Source organism: Hylobates moloch, unplaced genomic scaffold (assembly GCF_009828535.3).
Source record: "Hylobates moloch isolate HMO894 unplaced genomic scaffold, HMol_V3 SCAFFOLD_11, whole genome shotgun sequence".
NCBI classification, from domain to species: Eukaryota; Metazoa; Chordata; class Mammalia; order Primates; family Hylobatidae; genus Hylobates; species Hylobates moloch.
The window spans coordinates 44,728,144-44,745,834 of record NW_026652286.1 but is presented as its reverse complement, the minus strand read 5'-3'; the positions used below and the strand labels follow the sequence as shown (position 1 = coordinate 44,745,834).

The 17,691-nt window shown below is 56.2% G+C and overlaps 1 protein-coding gene across 3 annotated transcripts in view; it reads left to right on the top strand.

Annotated features, from left to right (window-relative positions):
• Positions 1 to 17,691, top strand: part of ARAP1 (ArfGAP with RhoGAP domain, ankyrin repeat and PH domain 1) — a 72,558-nt gene that overhangs the window by 36,233 nt on the left and 18,634 nt on the right. For all 3 annotated transcript variants that reach the window (XM_032166882.2, XM_058446543.1, XM_032166885.2), the window contains 11 exons: positions 6,507 to 6,676; positions 7,600 to 7,667; positions 8,278 to 8,408; positions 8,510 to 8,653; positions 9,354 to 9,423; positions 9,712 to 9,832; positions 10,266 to 10,468; positions 10,876 to 10,982; positions 13,472 to 13,671; positions 14,968 to 15,053; positions 16,519 to 16,701. In XM_032166882.2, the coding sequence (XP_032022773.1) occupies positions 6,507 to 6,676; positions 7,600 to 7,667; positions 8,278 to 8,408; positions 8,510 to 8,653; positions 9,354 to 9,423; positions 9,712 to 9,832; positions 10,266 to 10,468; positions 10,876 to 10,982; positions 13,472 to 13,671; positions 14,968 to 15,053; positions 16,519 to 16,701 (1,483 nt within the window). The remainder of the gene's footprint in view (positions 1 to 6,506; positions 6,677 to 7,599; positions 7,668 to 8,277; positions 8,409 to 8,509; positions 8,654 to 9,353; positions 9,424 to 9,711; positions 9,833 to 10,265; positions 10,469 to 10,875; positions 10,983 to 13,471; positions 13,672 to 14,967; positions 15,054 to 16,518; positions 16,702 to 17,691) is intronic.

Here is a 17,691-nt window from a genome sequence, read left to right as displayed (position 1 = left end):
TGAGAGAAGCAGACTGTGGCCATCCCATTCTAGCAAGTGAGACCCTAGGAAGGGCTGTCTATGCTGGGAGCTCGGCAGAAGTGAACAGAGCAGAACCAGGAGAGTGCTGGAGGGGATGACCTTTGGGTCTCATGATGGAGGAGGAAGGACAAAGCCACAGAGGAAGCAGGAGGCATAGGACTGAGGCCTGGGCCCCTGAGAGTCCAGAGCATGATTGAGGAAGCGGGCAGCTGGGACAGTTTACCCTTGTGGAATGGAGACATCAGGGTGGGACACAGATGTCCCCAGATCACTGGGCCCATAGCCCTGATGGTGGGAGTCCAGAGGCTGGGATTGGGCCAGGTCCCTCCAAGACCTGTGTGACATCTTGTGGGGAGGTGGTGACTCTAGGATGGGGTTAGGTCTGGGTCCTTAGTCCTCTGAGGCAGTTCAGTGAAGCACACATTGATATGACCATATTGAGTGATCAGAATTGTGAGGAGCCCCAGGGAGGCCCCAGATCAGCCTGAGATGTGAGGGGAGGCCTGCGATAGTGGGGAGGATGGATGTATGATTTGGGCTTTTTGTAGGAGTAGGAGTTGGCTAGGCAGGGGAGGGTGTTCCAGGTGGAAGGAACAGGGTATCAAAGGCCTGTAAGTATGCATTGGTAGACTGCAGCTCAGTCAGGGAGGGCTGGAGTGTGAGTAGCGGGGTGAGTCCAGGGTCAGCCTGAGATATGCAGACTGCTCCACTCTGTGGCCTTCCTTCTCTCACAGTGAGACCTGGTTCTTTTGGCGAGAGATTGGTGTAGACAGAAAGATAGAAAGGGGTAGGGGTGAAGGAGAAGGAGGTGGCATCAGAGGCCGCTAAGGCTATGAAGCTGGTTCCTGGCTCAGCCTGTAGGGCCTCGGTCTCCTTCAAGGTGAAGAGGTTCTGTTGATGCCATGTGCAAGTGGCCCTCCTTTACTGAATTATCGGTAAGGCTGGAGACAGATTAACGAGGAAACTGAGGCTCAGAGAGGAAGGGACCTGCTCAAGGTCCCAAATCAATGAGTTGAGCTGGGTTCAAGCCCAGGTCTGCCTGGCTTCAAAGCCCTGTCTCTAGTTAATTGAGTAACCACACATCTCATTTGACCTGGGACAGGCCCTGTTTATGCCTGCTGCCCTGACATAGTTATTTTTATTTTTTTTTTTTGAGACAGAGTCTCGCTTTGTCACCCAGGCTGGAGTGCAGTGGCTCGATCTCCGCTCACTGCAAGCTCCACCTCCCGGGTTCATGCCATTCTCCTGCCCCCTCAGCCTCCTGAGTAGCTGGGATTACAGGCATGTGCCACCAGGCCCAGCTAATTTTTTGTATTTTTTAGTAGAGATGGGGTTTCACCATGTTAGCCAGGATGGTCTCAATCTCCTGACCTCGTGATCTACCCGCCTCGGCCTCCCAAAGTGCTGGGATTACAGGCGTGAGCCACCCCACCCAGCCTGACATAGTTATTAATAGTGCCTCTTTTAACTCTTAGAAGTGTTTCTGGTTTATACAATGAATTATGTGGTCATGGGTAAGAGGAGGGTGACTTTGGGCAGGGCAGTGATGTGTTCCCTCTCAGATGAGTCCTGAGACCTGGTGGCCCATGGGAGGAGGCTGGCCTCAGAGAAGCCCTGGGACCCTGAATGGCCTTGTTTGCTCGACTGTGGTGCTGGGCTGCCAGGGTTCAAATCCCAGCTGTGGCACCAAGAACAAATAACCCAACATCCCTGCGCCTCGGTTTCCTCCTCTGTAAAGTAGAATCATGACGAGCCTTACCTCACAGAGCGCTGTGAGTCGATGAATGAAGAATCCATGTCAAGTGTTCAGAAAATGCCTGGGAGCACACACACGTAGACACGCACACACACAGTTAATGAATCCAGGTGATTGTAAGTCCCTGCTGAGTTCTGGAGATACCCCAATGAGGATAGGATGTCCATGGTCTGCCTCTCAACTTCTGCACAAGCTGCACCCTCCTCTTACCCATTCTGCATTCTGCATACCCACCATGTCACCTAACCCCCAGGCATGAGGTCTGCTGCGTGTATTTTATCTGATTCTATAAAATAGATTTAGGCTGAGGGCCCAGGCTGGGGTGAACCAACCCCTTAGCTGCCCGGGGTGCCTAGTCTCTCGGGAATAGTGGGTAAGCAGGTGGGTTCACGTGCCCCTTGGGTAGAGGGGAGAAGGTTGAAGGAGCAGGGAGCTGCAGTGGGGCGTGAGTGGGGAGCAGCTCTGTGGGAGAATCTTGGAGGTTGCCTAGAGGAGGAGGCCGGCTGAGCTGCATTTTGAGGTGGAGGTGGGCTTCTGTGGGCTACGGGAGGGAGAGGGCAGAGGAGGATGAAACTGTGTGAAGGCTTGGAGGTGGTGCCATTGAGGACGTGGGCCAGTGGGTGACAAGTCAGTGGGTGGCATCCAAGCCGGGCCTCAGCTGGACCTTGGGATTGGAGCGGGGCCTACTCTTAAGGGTGCAAGCAGTGAGAGGCTGGGACTTGGGCTATGGCAGGGGCATTCTGTGGGCCCTGTTCTCGGTAGGGGGTCACTGCCTTTTCCCTGGGATTTTCCCACGTGTTATGCCTTCCTGAAAGCACTTCTCCTTTCCTGGGCTCTGTCCTGACTCAGCAGTGCCCTGATACCCTGTGGTAAGCAGGCAGGCAGGGAGCAGCCAGGAGACTTCCTGGAGAAGGTGGCTAGAATTTCCCAGATGCTTCTGAGAGGCCCTTGTGTTCCACCTTCGTGAGACATGGTCCCTTCCCTGTGGAAGCTCTGCTGGGAGAGGAGCCCTTTGCATCAGTTTCCTTCTCCCTTCTTGCCGTGGGCAGGGCAGTGGTGTGTTCCCTCTCAGATGGGTCCTGAGACCTGGCTGCCCATGGGAGGAGGCTGGCCTCAGAGGAGCCCTGGGACCCTGGCATGACCTCGTTTGCTCAGCTGTGGTACTGGGCTGCCAGGGTTCAAATCCCAGCTGTAGCATCAAGAACAAATAACCTAGCATCCCTGTGCCTCAGTTTCCTCCTCGTAAAGTGGAATCATGACAAGCCTTACCTTACAGAGCACTGTGAGTAGATGAATGAAGAATCCATGTCAAGTGCTCAGAAAATGCCCGGGAACACACATACGTAGACATGCATACACACAGTTAATGAATCCAGGTGTTTGTAAGTCCCTGCTGAGTGCTGGAGTTACCCCAATGAGGAAAGAGGGTGTGGAGCTTGCTTCAGGGAACCCGCCTGCTGCCCAAGATGCACAGACCCCTCGCAGTTGATCAGGACAGTGATGGGAGATGCACTGTGGTGCCAGAGGAGGGGGGCTGATGCTGCCGGACCCCAGGGATGAGGACGAGCAGGTGGGCAGTTTTTATTTATGGTTACCACCTTCCCCTCAGCTCTGGCCCTCAGACCTGGGGGAGCTTTGGGAGCCAGGCTCCCTCAATCCTGCTTGGCATTGGAGGGATGGCACCTGTCCCCACCTCCCTGGACCGAGGTCTGACTGGTCCTGGCCTGACAGCTTGGAATTCTGCTCTCTGCTGATCCCAGGCCGGATTTCCAAGGCCTCTTCCTCTTGGGCTCTGGGAGGCAGCAGTGATGGGTTGATTTGCCCATCAAGAAGTCTCTAAGGGAATCACAGGAGACCAGCCGGGGCCAGCACCCCAGGTCATGCTCTTGGGCCTTCGGGCACTCCTTCAGTCGCTTGGTCATCGTTCACCCCTTCCGTTGCCTTCCCTTCCAGCTGCCCACCTGTCCACCCACCTTGTCCACATGCTATTGCTACTGACTGGGATGCGGGGGTACCAAGTCAGATGCTGCCCCTGCCCCAAAGGGACTCAGGTCACGTAGGGGAGACAGCCTGGTGCAGTGCCCACCAGGGGGTCTTCATAGGTCCAGCTGTGAGAGTACATTCTAACTCAAGACTCCCACAGGCCCACCCCTTGGCCCCAGATTCCCAGAGAGGCCCATTGGGTAGGGAGCAGCTTGCTGCCAGAGCAGTGGCAGGCCTTCGTCTGCCATGGGGTCTTTGAAGCGATCCGAGCCACAGCCGACACAGCTGTCCAGGAGCCATTCTCTGTGGCCCTCCAAGTGACGGCTCAGGAGTGAAGGACTGGGTCTCACAGCGGATAGTGACTCACAGGGAGCCAGCCTGGCTTTGAAAGCTCTTGCCTAAGGGGCCAGTAGTTTTCTAACATCCCCACTGGTGTGGCTTCAACTCCCTGAGTGGGATGTGCCCAGTTTGCAAGTCACCACACTGAGCGACGCTCAAAGCTCCGGTTTCTCTACCAGGTATAGAATCTGCTTATAGTTTCTCTCCATCCAGATGCTGTTCCTCCACAGGCCATGCTGCCAAAGGCATTGGTTGCCTGGTAACAGGGCTGACACGCCACCGTTTGCAGGTTTCTAGGGGAACAGAGCTGGAAACCTAGCCGAAGGCCAGCTCTTCACCCAGAAGAGGAAAGGGTTTGGTTAACTTTTATCTACACCTGGAGAAGAGACAAGTATAGTAGAAGGTGATGTGGAAGTAGCCAAGTGTCCTAAGAAGCTCATAAACTTTGGAGTCAGGGTTCAGATCTTGGCACAAAAGAGATACTTTGAAAAATGTCATTTAGAATAATTTGTATGAAGGTCTTTTTTTTTTTTTTTTTGAGACAGAGTCTCGCTCTGTCCCCCAGGCTGGAGTGCAGTGGCACCATCTCGGCTGACTGCAAGCTCCACCTCCCGGGTTCATGCCATTCTCCTGCCTCAGCCCCCCAAGTAGCTGGGACTACAGGCGCCTGCCACCACGTCTGGCTAATTTTTTTGTATTTTTAGTAGAGACGCGGTTTCACTGTGTTAGCCAGGATGGTCTAGATCTCCTGACCTCGTGATCCACCCACCTTGGCCTCCCAAAGTGCTGGGATTACAGGCGTGAGCCACCACACCCAGCCATTTGTATGAAGGTCTTAATGGAGAGCAGCATAAAGGAGGGTCAAGGAAGACTTTCAGAGAAGGGAAATGTGGTTTTAGAGTTAAAGGATTGCTTTGGGAAGCCGAGGTGGGAGGATTGCTTGATGCCAGGAATTCAAAACCAGCCTGGGCAACATAACAAGACCCAGTCTCTACACCTTGAGACCCACCTACTCAGGAGGCTGAAGTCAGAGGATCACTTGAGCTCGGGAGTTTGAGGCTGCAGTGAGCTGTGATTGTGCCATTGCACTCCAGTCTTCGACAGAGTGAGACCCAGTCTCTTAAAAAAAAGAAAAAAAAAGTTAAAAAACGAGTGGATGTTCTCAGGCAGAGAACAGGGAGAACAGTGTTACTGGTGGAGGCAACAGCAGGAGGAAAGGCCTGGCATCATGACCACACCCCAGGCAGACCCTGTCACTGCCTCCCAGCCCTTCCTTGCTTTCATGGTAGCCCCACACCGTCAGCCATTGCCAGGAACACTAGGGCAACAGACAAGGCCAAAAATAACTCAGGGAGAAGTTGCCCATCCACCCTGATTCTCCTCCTTGGCCCCTGCAGGACACTGGCAGAGACAGCTGGTGGGGCCAGGCCTCCAGGGCTCAGGCACCTTGTTCCAGCCTGTGGTCCCTGCGCATCCTGTGTGCTGGCACATGACACATCCTGTCTTGGTTAATCCTTCTACCACCCTGCCAGGTCAGTGATATAGCCCCCATTTCACAGGAGAGGAAACTGAGGCTCAGAGGGGCTAGGTGCTCACCCCAGGACACACAAGAACTAAGAAACTAAGGCAGGATTCAAATTCATGTCCTTGATGCCAAAGCCCTTTAGAAGACAGCCTGCCAGGAGCAATGTGATCTGTACTGAGACAGATGGGAACACTGTGTGGCCGTGAGAGCCCAGGAGGCCCTGAACCTGGCCTTGGAGAATCGGGAGGGTTTCCTGGGGTGTGGTAGCAGAGGTGAGTGAGTGGGGTGAGGTAGCAGAGGTGTTGTGGGAGATGGGTCTGGTGGGATCAGGTGAGTTTGAGGAGTCTGAGGGCACCAGGAGGTAGTGAATATTCAAATCTGGGCAAGAGTAAAGTGATCTTGAGACAGAGACCCACAATTCAGGGCCTTAGGAATTGGTTTCTGAGGCTCTGGTCTGTGCCTCGGGCCTTGCAGCTCATTTCAATCCTGTCCCTTCTCTTTGCCGTCAATGCCTTCTTATCCTTAAAAGCTCAGGTCAAGCATCACCTTCTCCACAAATCCTTCCCTGACTCCCCATTCTGGTCTTTATCCCTCCTTCAGTGTGGAGACCCAGTGGATACATGTGACTAAAAGCTAGAGCATTGGGGATAAGTGACCACCTCATTCAGGCCAAAGAGGGTGCCTGCTTCCTTTAGGCTTTGGGGACCAGGAAGGGTTTTGGTCTGGGAGATGAGTTGAGGAGGACTGTGTGCAGGAGGGTTCCTGTCTGTGTGAGTTTGTGTAGTGCCTGAGTTTTGCTGCAGTTCAGGTGAGCTGGGGGCTCAGTATATTTCAGTCTTGGCTCTGTTGCTTAGTGATGCCCAACTTTTGTTGTGTTCCCAGCCTGGCCACCAAGGAGGAGGAGTCATTGCTGCCATCATTATCATCCCCTCCCCAGCCACAGTCTGAGGAACCCCTGTCCGCCCTCCCCCAGGGGCCTCCCCAGCCCCCCTCTCCACCTCCCTGCCCCCCGGAGATACCTCCAAAGCCAGTACGCCTGTTCCCGGAGTTCGGTGAGTGCTGCAGCCAGGAGATGTGGCTCTGGGTGGATGGCCTGGGATCCCTGGAATCAGGCCTCTGGAAGGTATGCAAGGATCACACTCCTTTCTGTGCAAGCCCTGCCACCAGCCCACTGTGTGGCCCCGGGCAGGTCACAGCCTCCCTGAGCGCTATTCTCTTCATCCTCACAATGCAGACAGCACCCACCTATCTGGCCTCCTGACTGTTAAGTGTGGGGCCGTGGCCGGCTTTGCCAGTTACCCATGGTCTGATTTTCCATGGTGTTGGGTGGTTTGCTTTTCTTTTTCTTTTTCTTTTCTTTTTATTTTTTTCTGAGACGCAGTGTCGCTCTGTTGCCCAGGCTGGAGTGCAGTGGCACAATCTCTGCTCACTGAAAGCTCCGCCTCCCGGGTTCACGTCATTCTCCTGCCTCAGCCTCCTGAGTAGCTGGGACTACAGGCGCCCACCACCACATCTGGCTAATTTTTTGTATTTTTAGTAGAGACGGGGTTTCACCATGTTAGCCAGGATGGTCTCGATCTCCTGACCTCATGATCCACCCACCTCGGCCTCCCAAAGTGCTGGGATTACAGGCATGAGCCACTGCGCCTGGCCAGAGGTGGTTTGCTTTTCCTGGGGTTAGCCACATTTCTTGATTCTTGTTGCCTTTGACAGTCCTTACCCCGACCCCCAAGCTCACCACTGGCTCAGACCTCCCTGTGGTGTCCCAGCTTCTCCTCTGCCATCCTTTAGTACTGTCCTATGAGGCCTGAGGGTATAAATCGCACTTCCTATCCCCTGTGCCTTTTTTTGAAAGCTAGGGGGAGGTGAAGGTGGGGGTCTTGACATGGGGAAGGCTTTGTGAAGCCCAGTGTGGTGCCCCAGGAGAGGAGGCCAGGCCCCTTGCCCTGAGTCCCCCCAACCCCTCTCTCACCAGATGACTCTGACTACGATGAGGTCCCAGAGGAGGGGCCGGGGGCCCCAGCCAGAGTGATGACCAAGAAGGTGGGGCCAGGCATGGGACTGTCTGTCTGTCAGAGTGTTGGGGGCGGGGGGTGCCCAGCTGCCTGTCAGACCCTGAGGACCACCAGACAGAGAGTGGGACCATTTCCCAGGAGGCTTCCCCTTCCCCCACCTCACTCTCTTGCCATACAGGGGTCAGGAGTCACGTGTAGCCACAGCGCCCTGGGCCATGGGTCGGGGCTCTGGTGTGGCTCCCTCAGGCTCTGGCTGTATGTGGGTGGGCATGTGGCCTCCCCCCACCCTCTGTGTTAGGAGCTCGTGTCCTGTCCCGGAGTGTCTGTCTCTGTTTCACTTCTTGTGTTCCCATGTCTGTCTGTCTTGCCTCCCTAGCCTGCAGTCTTTTTCTCTGTCCCTTTATCTTTCTGTTTTTGTCTGTGTCCTAGGTCGGTGTCTGCCACTGGCTCTCCTGTCCCTGTGATCTGGGTCCCTGTGTGGTCTCTGCTGGCAGGGGGAGGGGAGTGTGAGGAAACAGAACTAAAAGTGCTGGGCTGTGTGGGTCCGGGCTGTGTGGACAGAGGGGGCGTGGCAGCCCCGGGTGGGTGTGATCTGTGGCTTGAAGGGAAGGATGACGCTGAGTGGGTCTCGGGGGCAGGAGGAGCCCCCACCGAGCCGAGTCCCACGGGCCGTGCGCGTGGCCAGTCTGCTGAGCGAGGGAGAGGAACTGTCTGGGGACGACCAAGGGGATGAGGATGAGGATGACCGCGCCTATGAGGGCGTCCCCAAGTGAGTGGCCGGCCACCCTCCTTCCCACTGCCCAGCCCAACCTCAGCCCACCCCCTCCTTGCCTCCTCAGCCCTGCCCCCCATCCCCTCATCTCTCGCTAGTGGCGGATGGCACACCAGCAGCCTGAGCTTGTCCTTGCCCAGCACAATTGCTGCGCCACACCCCATGGACGGGCCGCCTGGGGGCTCCACCCCCGTCACACCAGTCATCAAGGCTGGCTGGCTGGACAAGAACCCACCGCAGGGGTGAGTGAGGCCTCTTGGGTCCTGCTGTGCTCTGCATGGCGGGGGTGGGGGGCAGTGTCCAGGACCCCAGGACGCTGGTATCACTCACTGATCTGAAAACCAGAAGGGCCTGAGATGATTTGCACAGGTCTCCCTCCAGGCACACTGTGACCACTGATGATTCCCTCCAGACCTGTTTTATTGCTCTGAAAATTGGGAGATCAGTGGGCATAGTGGCTCACTCCTGTAATCTCTGCACTTGAGATGCGGAGGTGGGAGGTTTGCTTGAGGCCAGGAGTTTGAGACCACACTGGGCAACATGGCGAGACCTCGTCTCTACAGATAAATTTAAAAATTAGCCAGGTGCAGTGGCTCATGCCTGTAGTTCTAGCTACTTGGGAGACTGAGGTGGGAGAAGCACTTGAGCCGAGGCATCTGAGGCTGTAGTGAGCTAGGCCTGTACTACTGCCTTCCAGCCTGTGTGGCAGAGTGAGACCCTGTCTCAAAAAAAAAAAAAAAAAAAAAAGAGATGTGCTACTTTGAGTCTGACTTCAATCACTCTTGCTGTAAAGTCCATCTTCTTGCCGGTGGCCATTTGGGATCCTTCCTCCCTAGAACCTGGCTGATCCTCACTCTGAGTGTGGCTTCTGAGGGCTGGGGTAGTCCTGGAACCTGTCCTCCCACCCCTGGTCATTTGCCTGTTGTCCCTCTCCCTCTCCAGATCTTACATCTATCAGAAACGATGGGTGAGACTGGATGCTGATCACCTGCGATACTTTGACAGTAACAAGGTGAGGCCTGCATCAGTCCTGACGAGACCGCTGCTCCAGCCTAGGCTGGCCCCAACACTGGAGCAAGGTGGCGTCCCTCCCCAGAGGAGTCCTCGCCAGAGCGCTAAGTGTGACCCCTTAACCCATGTCCTCCTGGCCCTCTGCCTGCTGAGGGCTGCAGTCAGGGTCAGCACAGGGTCTTGTCTCTGACCAGCTGCAGGAGACAGGGCTGCAGCCTTCATTTTGGCTGAGGCTGGGGGAGTCAGCGAGGTGCTGGGTCCCAAAATATAGCTCCTGTCTCTCCCCCAGGACGCTTACTCTAAGCGCTTTATCTCTGTGGCCTGCATCTCCCGCGTGGCTGCCATCGGGGACCAGAAGTTTGAAGTGATCACAAACAACCGGACCTTTGCCTTCCGGGCAGAGAGTGATGGTAGGGAGTGTGGGGTGTTGTATGTGTGTGTAGAAGTGGGTAGGGAAGACTGGAAGTTTGGGCAGAGGAGGGGGAAGAGAGGCATGGTGCATCTGCCCTCTCACATCACATCCGGGGAGCCATGGTCCCTTTGTGAGGTGGGCGGAGGAAGGGGGCACCCTCTGTGACCGGCTCTGTGCTTGGCACTGTCACTGACTCCTCAGAACCACACAATCAGCGGGAGCAGGCTTGGAGGGGTGAGGTCACTTGCCCAGCATCGGTGGCATAGCTGGGATTGGAGCCTGAGCTCATTCAAGTCAGAGAAATCAAGCAAAATGATAGGGGGGCAATCTGGGTGGGCTTTCTGGAGGAGGTGTTGCCTGAGGAGCCTAGGGCCAGGAGACCCCTGAGGGGCTCCCTGCGACCTTGGGCTTACTCCTCTACCCTTCTGCAGTGGAGCGGAAGGAGTGGATGCAGGCCCTGCAGCAGGCCATGGCTGAGCAGCGTGCCCGGGCCCGGCTCTCTAGCGCTTATCTGCTGGGAGTTCCAGGCTCAGAGCAGCCTGACCGCACTGGCAGCCTGGAGCTTCGTGGCTTCAAGAATAAGCTGTACGTGGCCGTGGTCGGGGACAAAGTGCAGCTCTACAAGAATCTAGAGGTGCTAAAGGGTCATGGAACCTCTCCCCTGCCCATGCCCACCTACCCTGCCCCAGGCTGACCTAGGGCCTTAGCCCTGCCTTTTCTGTTCCCTCTTTTCCTGCACTGAGCCCAGCCCTTTGCCTGGATGTGTCCTCGCTCCCCCTAGTTCTGACCACTTCCCCCAGGTTCTGAGCACCGCCCTCCAGTCCCTGCCCTGGCCCCTGCGCCCCCGCACCTCTGCTCATTGCTGTGTGGGCCCTGAACCTGCAGTCCCTTACCCTGCTCAGCTTTCCATGTCCCCTGCTGTCTCCCTCCTGGGCACCCCCCCAGTCCCTGAGTTGTACCACCTTCCCTTCCTCTCCCCGTCCCAAGCCTCACGACTTGCCCCCAAAGCCTTGCCCTCATCCCATCCCACCTGCCCTCCAGGAGTACCACCTGGGCATTGGCATCACCTTCATCGACATGAGCGTGGGCAACGTGAAGGAAGTGGACCGGCGCAGCTTCGACCTCACCACACCCTACCGCATCTTCAGGTGACCCTCCATCCTCTTGGTTCACCGGCATCCTCACTCCTTCCTAATGTTTTCCTTTTGCGCAACGTGGGAAGCTGCCCCCTCCTGTCAGATGGGTTCCCTCACCCTGCCCCGCCCTGCCCCACCTGTGGAGCCCCTCTCCCGTCACTCGCTAACCCACTCTGATCTCCTTCCCCCCTAAGAGGTCTCACTCTCCCCTGTGCTGCTTGGCAACTGCAGTCCTCCCATGCCCGCCATGCTGCTCAGGGGTTGCCCATCTGGCCTCCTGCACCCACTGCCCCTGCCCCATTATCCCTGTGCCTACACCACCCCTGGAGAGTGCTCTCGTCTCTCATGAGGCTGCTCCTCAGTCCTTGTCTCTGGGCCACCAAGCCTCTGCCGTCTTGGTTTCCACTGACCTCAGCTGTCCCTTGGTGTCTTTCTCTGTCCTCTGCCCTCTCCCTGGGCAGCCTTGCCCACTCCCAGGCCTTCAGCCGCTACCTCTGAGGTACTGAACTATAACCGGGTTCGAATCCTGGGTCCACCACTGACTAGCTGTGTGACCTGGGAAATCACTTGGCCTCTGTGTGCCTCAGTGTCCTGGGGAAGTGTTTGTAATACTGGGTAGTAACTGCTCAATAAACACTAGCGTCACTCCCAAACCTCCCACTTCTCTGCTCTTAGCCCAGATGTCTGTCTCCAGCGGGATCTTTCTGCTGAGCTCTGGCCTGCATGTCTGACAGCTGTGGTCATCTCCCCTTTTCAGCTCCCTGTTCTTCCCAGGGGCCTGTCTCTCCAAACAAGAGGGAAGGACTCGTGTCTTTCCTTTTTTTTTTTTTTTTTTTTTTCTTTTTTTGAGACAGAGTCTTGCTGTGTCTCCCAGGCTGGTGTGCAATCTCGGCTCACTGCAACCTCTGCCTCTGGGTTCAAGTGATTCTCCCGCTTCAGCCTCCCCAAGTAGCTGGGATTACAGGTGCACACCACAACTCCCGGCTAATTTTTGTATTTTTAGTAGAGACGGGGTTTTGCCATGTTGGTCAGGCTGGTCTCGAACTCCTGACCTCAGGTGATCCACCCACCTTGGCCTCCCAAAGTGCTGGGATTACAGGGGTGAGCCACCGCACCTGGCCCGTGTCTTTCGTTTTTACCCATCTGGCCCCATCTCTCTGCTGTCACCCTTCTGGCGCTGGCCTGGTGGGCCCTTGGCCCCAGCGCCTGCCTCCTCACTCTTGGGCCGCCTGTGCCTGTCCAGCCTCTTTACTCCAACTACTTTGACTTCTGCGGGGGCCTTATATTTGAGAGCTAAGTTTTTATTTGCTCATTTCTTGCATTTGAAGTTCTCTTTGATGATATCCTTGCCCTGAGATTCTTTGCCATAGTCCTTAACTACCACACAGCTGCAGCCCCGCCTGACGGGCGTTCTCTGATTGTCAGTCTGAGAGGCCTGCCCATTCCTGGGTTTCTTGTTGTCATCAACCCTAAAGAGGTAGACTCAGTGTTCTACACAAAGGGCCTCCCCCAGCTGGCATGTGTGGCTTATTGCATTTGGGTGCAAGCACAGGAAGGTGAGCTTGGCACTTGGCTCCACCTTTGGCAGCTTTGCGAATTCCACGTGCTAGGTTGTGGAGGAGGAGGTCTCCAGCACCTCCATAAAGTGGCATTAATGGCCATCACACCTCCAGCAGCGATGCCTTCCTTGTCTGTGGCAATGGGTTATGGGTGGAGTAGACTCATGGTCACATGTGTGACTCGGTGGTGGCAGGGAAAGAGCCAGAGGGGTCTTTTTAAAACTAAATTTTTTCAGGGACAGTCATCATTTATTGTTCAACCAGGGCCTGCCACCCTGAAGAGTAGGGCATGCTATGGCGGCCACAGATGTCTCGGTATGTTGGGCCAATGGAGTTCTTTGTGGAGTGGGGTCATGGAGCATGTCACAGTTGGAGCTGGGATAGGAATGAGGATGCGGATGGTGGAGGAGTCTTTTAAAGACATCTCTGCGCCCTCCCCTCCTTCCTACTTAAACCCTCTGTGGGTTTTCCATTGTCCTCAGGGTACACTTTGACTTCCTCTGCCTGATGCAGGCCTGTCCCCTGTCCATCTCCCACCCTCTTCTCTGTCAGTCTGCCCTTCTGTGTCCTGGAATGCCCCCTGTGCCATCCTGCCCCTTTGCACATGCTGTTCCCTCTGTCTAGACTGTCCTTTCACCTCTTCACCTGGCTCAGCCCTTCTGATCTGTTGAATCTTAGCTCAGGCATCATTTTCTTCCCAGCAGCCTTCATTCTGTGGGCTGGGCAGAGCCCCCCACTGGGTTCCCCTGCCCCCATACGCTCTTGTGTTCCTGGTGTCCTTGCCTTTGTCCACACCTACCTTCCCTACCAGAGTGGGATGCCTCACTCTTTTGCCTAAGCGCTCCTAACACTTTGTCCCCCACTTCATTCTGTGCCTCCTCATGCTGCCCCCAAATCCCTCTGAGTCCATCCCCACCAATCTCCCCACCCCTATGTCCCCAGCTTCTCTGCTGACTCAGAGCTAGAGAAGGAGCAGTGGCTGGAGGCCATGCAGGGAGCCATCGCCGAGGCCCTGTCTACTTCGGAGGTGGCCGAGCGCATCTGGGCTGCAGCCCCCAACAGGTTCTGTGCTGACTGCGGGGCTCCTCAGCCTGACTGGGCCTCCATCAACCTCTGTGTTGTCATCTGCAAGCGCTGTGCAGGTGTGTGCATGGGGGTCAGGGCACCAGGCAGAGGCGTGGCGGGGTTGGCCAGTTGGGATGGCAGGTGTCCTATCTGGAGGAGAGCCTGGAGCGGAGACAGCAGTCAGAGAGCTGCTGTTGATGTTTCTCCTGCACACCAGGGCCTTTCCCCTGTGATTAGCCTTGAGTCCTTACATTGCCAGGCGGGGGTTCAACTTCTCCCATCACGGGTGGGGACACGGAGGCACAGGGAGAGGAAATGGCTTGTTCAGGGTCACCTGGCAAGTAAGTGAGCCCAGATTTGAGCCCAGGCTTGTTGGGGTCTGGTGTTCCTCTCATGTCAGAAGAATAGGGGAGGCCAGGCAAGAGGAGTTGGCAGGGGCCAGGCAGGGCTTTGCATGCAGAGGGAGGAGCTGGTGTTTTGTCTGGAGGGCGATGGGAGGCAGGGACGTGGTCAGATTTGTGGGTCAGACTCTGGCTGGTGGGTGGAAGCCAAGTTAGAGGGGCGAGACTGGAGACCAGTGAGGAGGCTGCCATAGGATCCAGGAGAGGGAGGAGGCGGAAGCCTGGCCTGGGGAAGCCGTGAGCATTTGAGGGCTGTTGAGGATCTATGGTGGAAAACACTCAATGACTGACTGGATGAGGAAGATGAAATGCGAGAGGGTCGAGCCCAAGGTTCATTCATCTGCTCAATCAAAGGCCACTCATTCTGGCCACTGCGTGCCAGATGCTGGGGATTCTGTCCTGGGAGCTGACATAGCCCAGGTGGCAGCTGTGGGCTGCTGGAGGTGGGGATCCAGGTGGAGGAGCAAGTCTGGGGAAGTGTGCTGGGGAGGCCCTCTCTGAGGAGGTGACATGCCAGCTGAGATCTGAATGGCAGGAAGGAGTGGCCATGAGGACATGGTTGATGACAGTCTGGGTAGAAAGGTGATGGAGGGGAAGCAGGTAAGGAGTTGTGATCTAATTCTGGGAGCCACTGGAGGGTGAAAGCAGGGATTAGAAGTCAGGGATTTGCATTTTAAAGAGATCACCTCTGGCAGGGCTATGTTAAGAGTGGCCTGCAAGAGGCCAAGCGTGGTTCCAGGGGGCCAGTTGCAGGGGGCTGGTGCAGGAGCCCACGCAAGGATTAGGGGGCTCAGTCCTGCCCTGTGGGGAGCAAGAGTACACGGCTGGATTCCAGAGCTGCCAGCAGGCCTACCCCCTGGGGCCTGCCTGTGGCCTCTCATCCCTGCCTGTCCCAGTAGACACTGGGGGTGGGTAAGTGCTCCCGTGAAGGGGAGGGCCCAGGTGATTCTGGGTCTGGCCCTGTGTCTACAGGGGAGCACCGTGGCCTGGGCGCTGGCGTCTCCAAGGTGCGGAGCCTGAAGATGGACAGGAAGGTGTGGACAGAAACACTTATCGAGGTGGGGATGCCCCTGCTTGCCACTGATACTTGGGGTCTGCCTCATTCAACAGCTGTCTGGGTCTCCCAGCCCCCTCCCTATCTCAGTGACCACAGCATCTTGGAGCTGGAAGAGACCCTTTGTGATAATCTAGTGGGTAGGGATTTCGGAAAAGCAATTTTTGGCAAAGTCAGCAAACTGGCCAGTGAGCTAAGAATGTTTTTATAGTTTTAAAGTGTTATATTTAAAAAAAAAAAAAAGGGAAGAAAATGCAGCAGAGACTGTATGTGTTCTGTAAAGCCTAAAATATTTACTAGTTGGCCCTTTAGAGAAAGAATTTGCCAACTCCTGATCTAATTTCACTGTCATCCATTGAATAGATGTGTAAACTGAGGTCCTGGGCAGGGCTGTAATCTGCCTGAGATTACCCTGTAAATGCATATTGACCACCATCCCCACCTCTTTCCATCCCACTTCTGGCTGACCCAGGGCCTTCTCCCCTACCTTGCACAGCCCCTCAGAGGCCCTCAGCCTTCATTTCATCTGAACTCACATGCACCAGAGGGTATATGTATGTATGCTGTGTGTGCACACACGTGTACATTTATGCCCTGTACTGGAAACTCCCAGGTACCCATATGTGGTAGATACAGGGGAGAACCTGCAATGGGAGGGTAGACCCAGGCTGCAGACTCCAGAGCACTTGGAGTGTCACATCCCTTTCTCACCTCCCCATGATGTGTTTGGCACATAAGTGCTAAAGACTTTGCATATGTTAATTAACTGACTTTCAGAACAAGCCAGGAGTTAGGATTAGAATAACCAGTTTACAGCCTTGAAGCCCAGGGAGAGAAAATAACTTGCTGGAAGACACAGAGTGAATCAGTAGTGGCAGGGACTGTTCTGCTTTGTTCTGTGCTGTGACTCCAGCACCCCATACAGGACCTGACAAGGAGGCAAGGTGGGGGGCCTAGGAAATGGCTGTGGAATGAGGAGCCGGATGAAGGAAGGAACTGATTACCGAATGCTGGATCCCTGCACTCACCCAGAATCCACCCCCATCCCTCTTGCCCAGAGAGGAATGTCAGGGACAGGAGAGGTTTCCAAAATCACCCCATTGGCTGACAGGTTAGGCACCCACCCCCAGCTATCATAGCCTCAGGAGTGCAGAGCTCCAGATGTGGAACTGGGTGGGGCGGCAGCAAGGCTCCCGGGACCAGGCACAAGGCCTGAGGCGTCCACCTGTCAGGCTGCTGACTCCCTGTCCCGTCACTGAGCCTGAGACCTAGGCTCAGAGCCCAGTGCTGGTGGCAGGAGCATCCCCAGCCACCAGCAGGCCAGGCTGTCCTCACCTTCCCCATTGGGAAAGTGGGCAGATGGCCTGGCTCTCCCAGCCCCTTGCCTAACAATCTCAGAAACCAAGTTTCTGCCCGCCACGGCCCCTGGCTGTCAGCTGGCCCATCTGACCTCCTGCCCACCCCCACAGCTCTTCTTACGGCTGGGAAATGGCGCTGGGAACCGCTTCTGGGCAGCCAACGTGCCCCCCAGTGAGGCCCTGCAGCCCAGCAGCAGCCCCAGCACCCGGCGGTGCCACCTGGAGGCCAAGTACCGTGAGGGCAAGTACCGCCGCTACCACCTGCTCTTTGGCAACCAGGAGGAGCTGGACAAGGTCAGGGCACTGCAGCTCTGGGGCCCCTTGGAACCATCCCCGTCTTTCTGCTGCCCTGTTCCTCATGCTGTCTTAACCCATCTCATCTACCAGCTCAGGGAGATGCCTTGGCATATGGGGAAACTGATGTTTGGAGGGCAGAAGGGCCCTGCCTAAGCCATGTGAAAAGTTCTGGCCATGCAGGGAGGAGCCAGGCCTGACCCTTGGGCCAAGGGCACGTCCCCAGCATCTGTCTGTCTCTCCCAATTCCTCAGTCTCCTGCACCCCGTCCTGTTACTCCTGAATCCTGCCAAAAGGAGTGAACTTGATGGGGATGCTATTTCCTGTCAGGCTCATGAAAAACAGCTGGGCTGCTCTGACCCACCCCCATCCACACCCCACTCAAGATGAGGCCCCGTATGGGCCCCAGGCCCTGACAGGCTGGGAGCCAAGTCTTAGGCCCTGATCTGGCTCCGCCTGAGTGGGAGGCAGCCAGCTCCGAGGCAGGGGTATGCCATTTGTGACCTCTGGTTGGCCTTCAGCCCCTCCCCCAAACTGCCCCTCCCAGGCAGACTCAGTCCAGCTAGAAGCCCGGTGGGAGTCAGGCCTCCACCTCCCAGGGACCCAGGCATCCTGCTCCCAGCCCAACCCAGTCTAGCCTGCAAGCCAGGAGGGCGGCAACTCCCATTGGTTGGGAGGGCTGGGCAGGCAGTGAGGAATTCAAATGTGGGAGGAATTAGCTACAAAGCACCCCCCCTGCTCCTCCACAAGGCAGAAGGATCTTGAGATCCTCTGGAGGCTCTGGCTGACTGGGCAGCTGTGTCCAGGCGGCCAGCAGGGGTGAGGCCCCGGGCAGCTGGGATCCCCTGGCCTCCGTTAGGCAGCCCCTGTTCACCCCTCCTCCCCTTGGCCTCTCTCTTCCCTCTCCTTCTCTCTTTCTTCCTTCCTATTCTCTCTTTCAGTCTGAGAATGGACTGCTCCAGGCCTGGGTGACTCCTTCCTCTTCTTTCC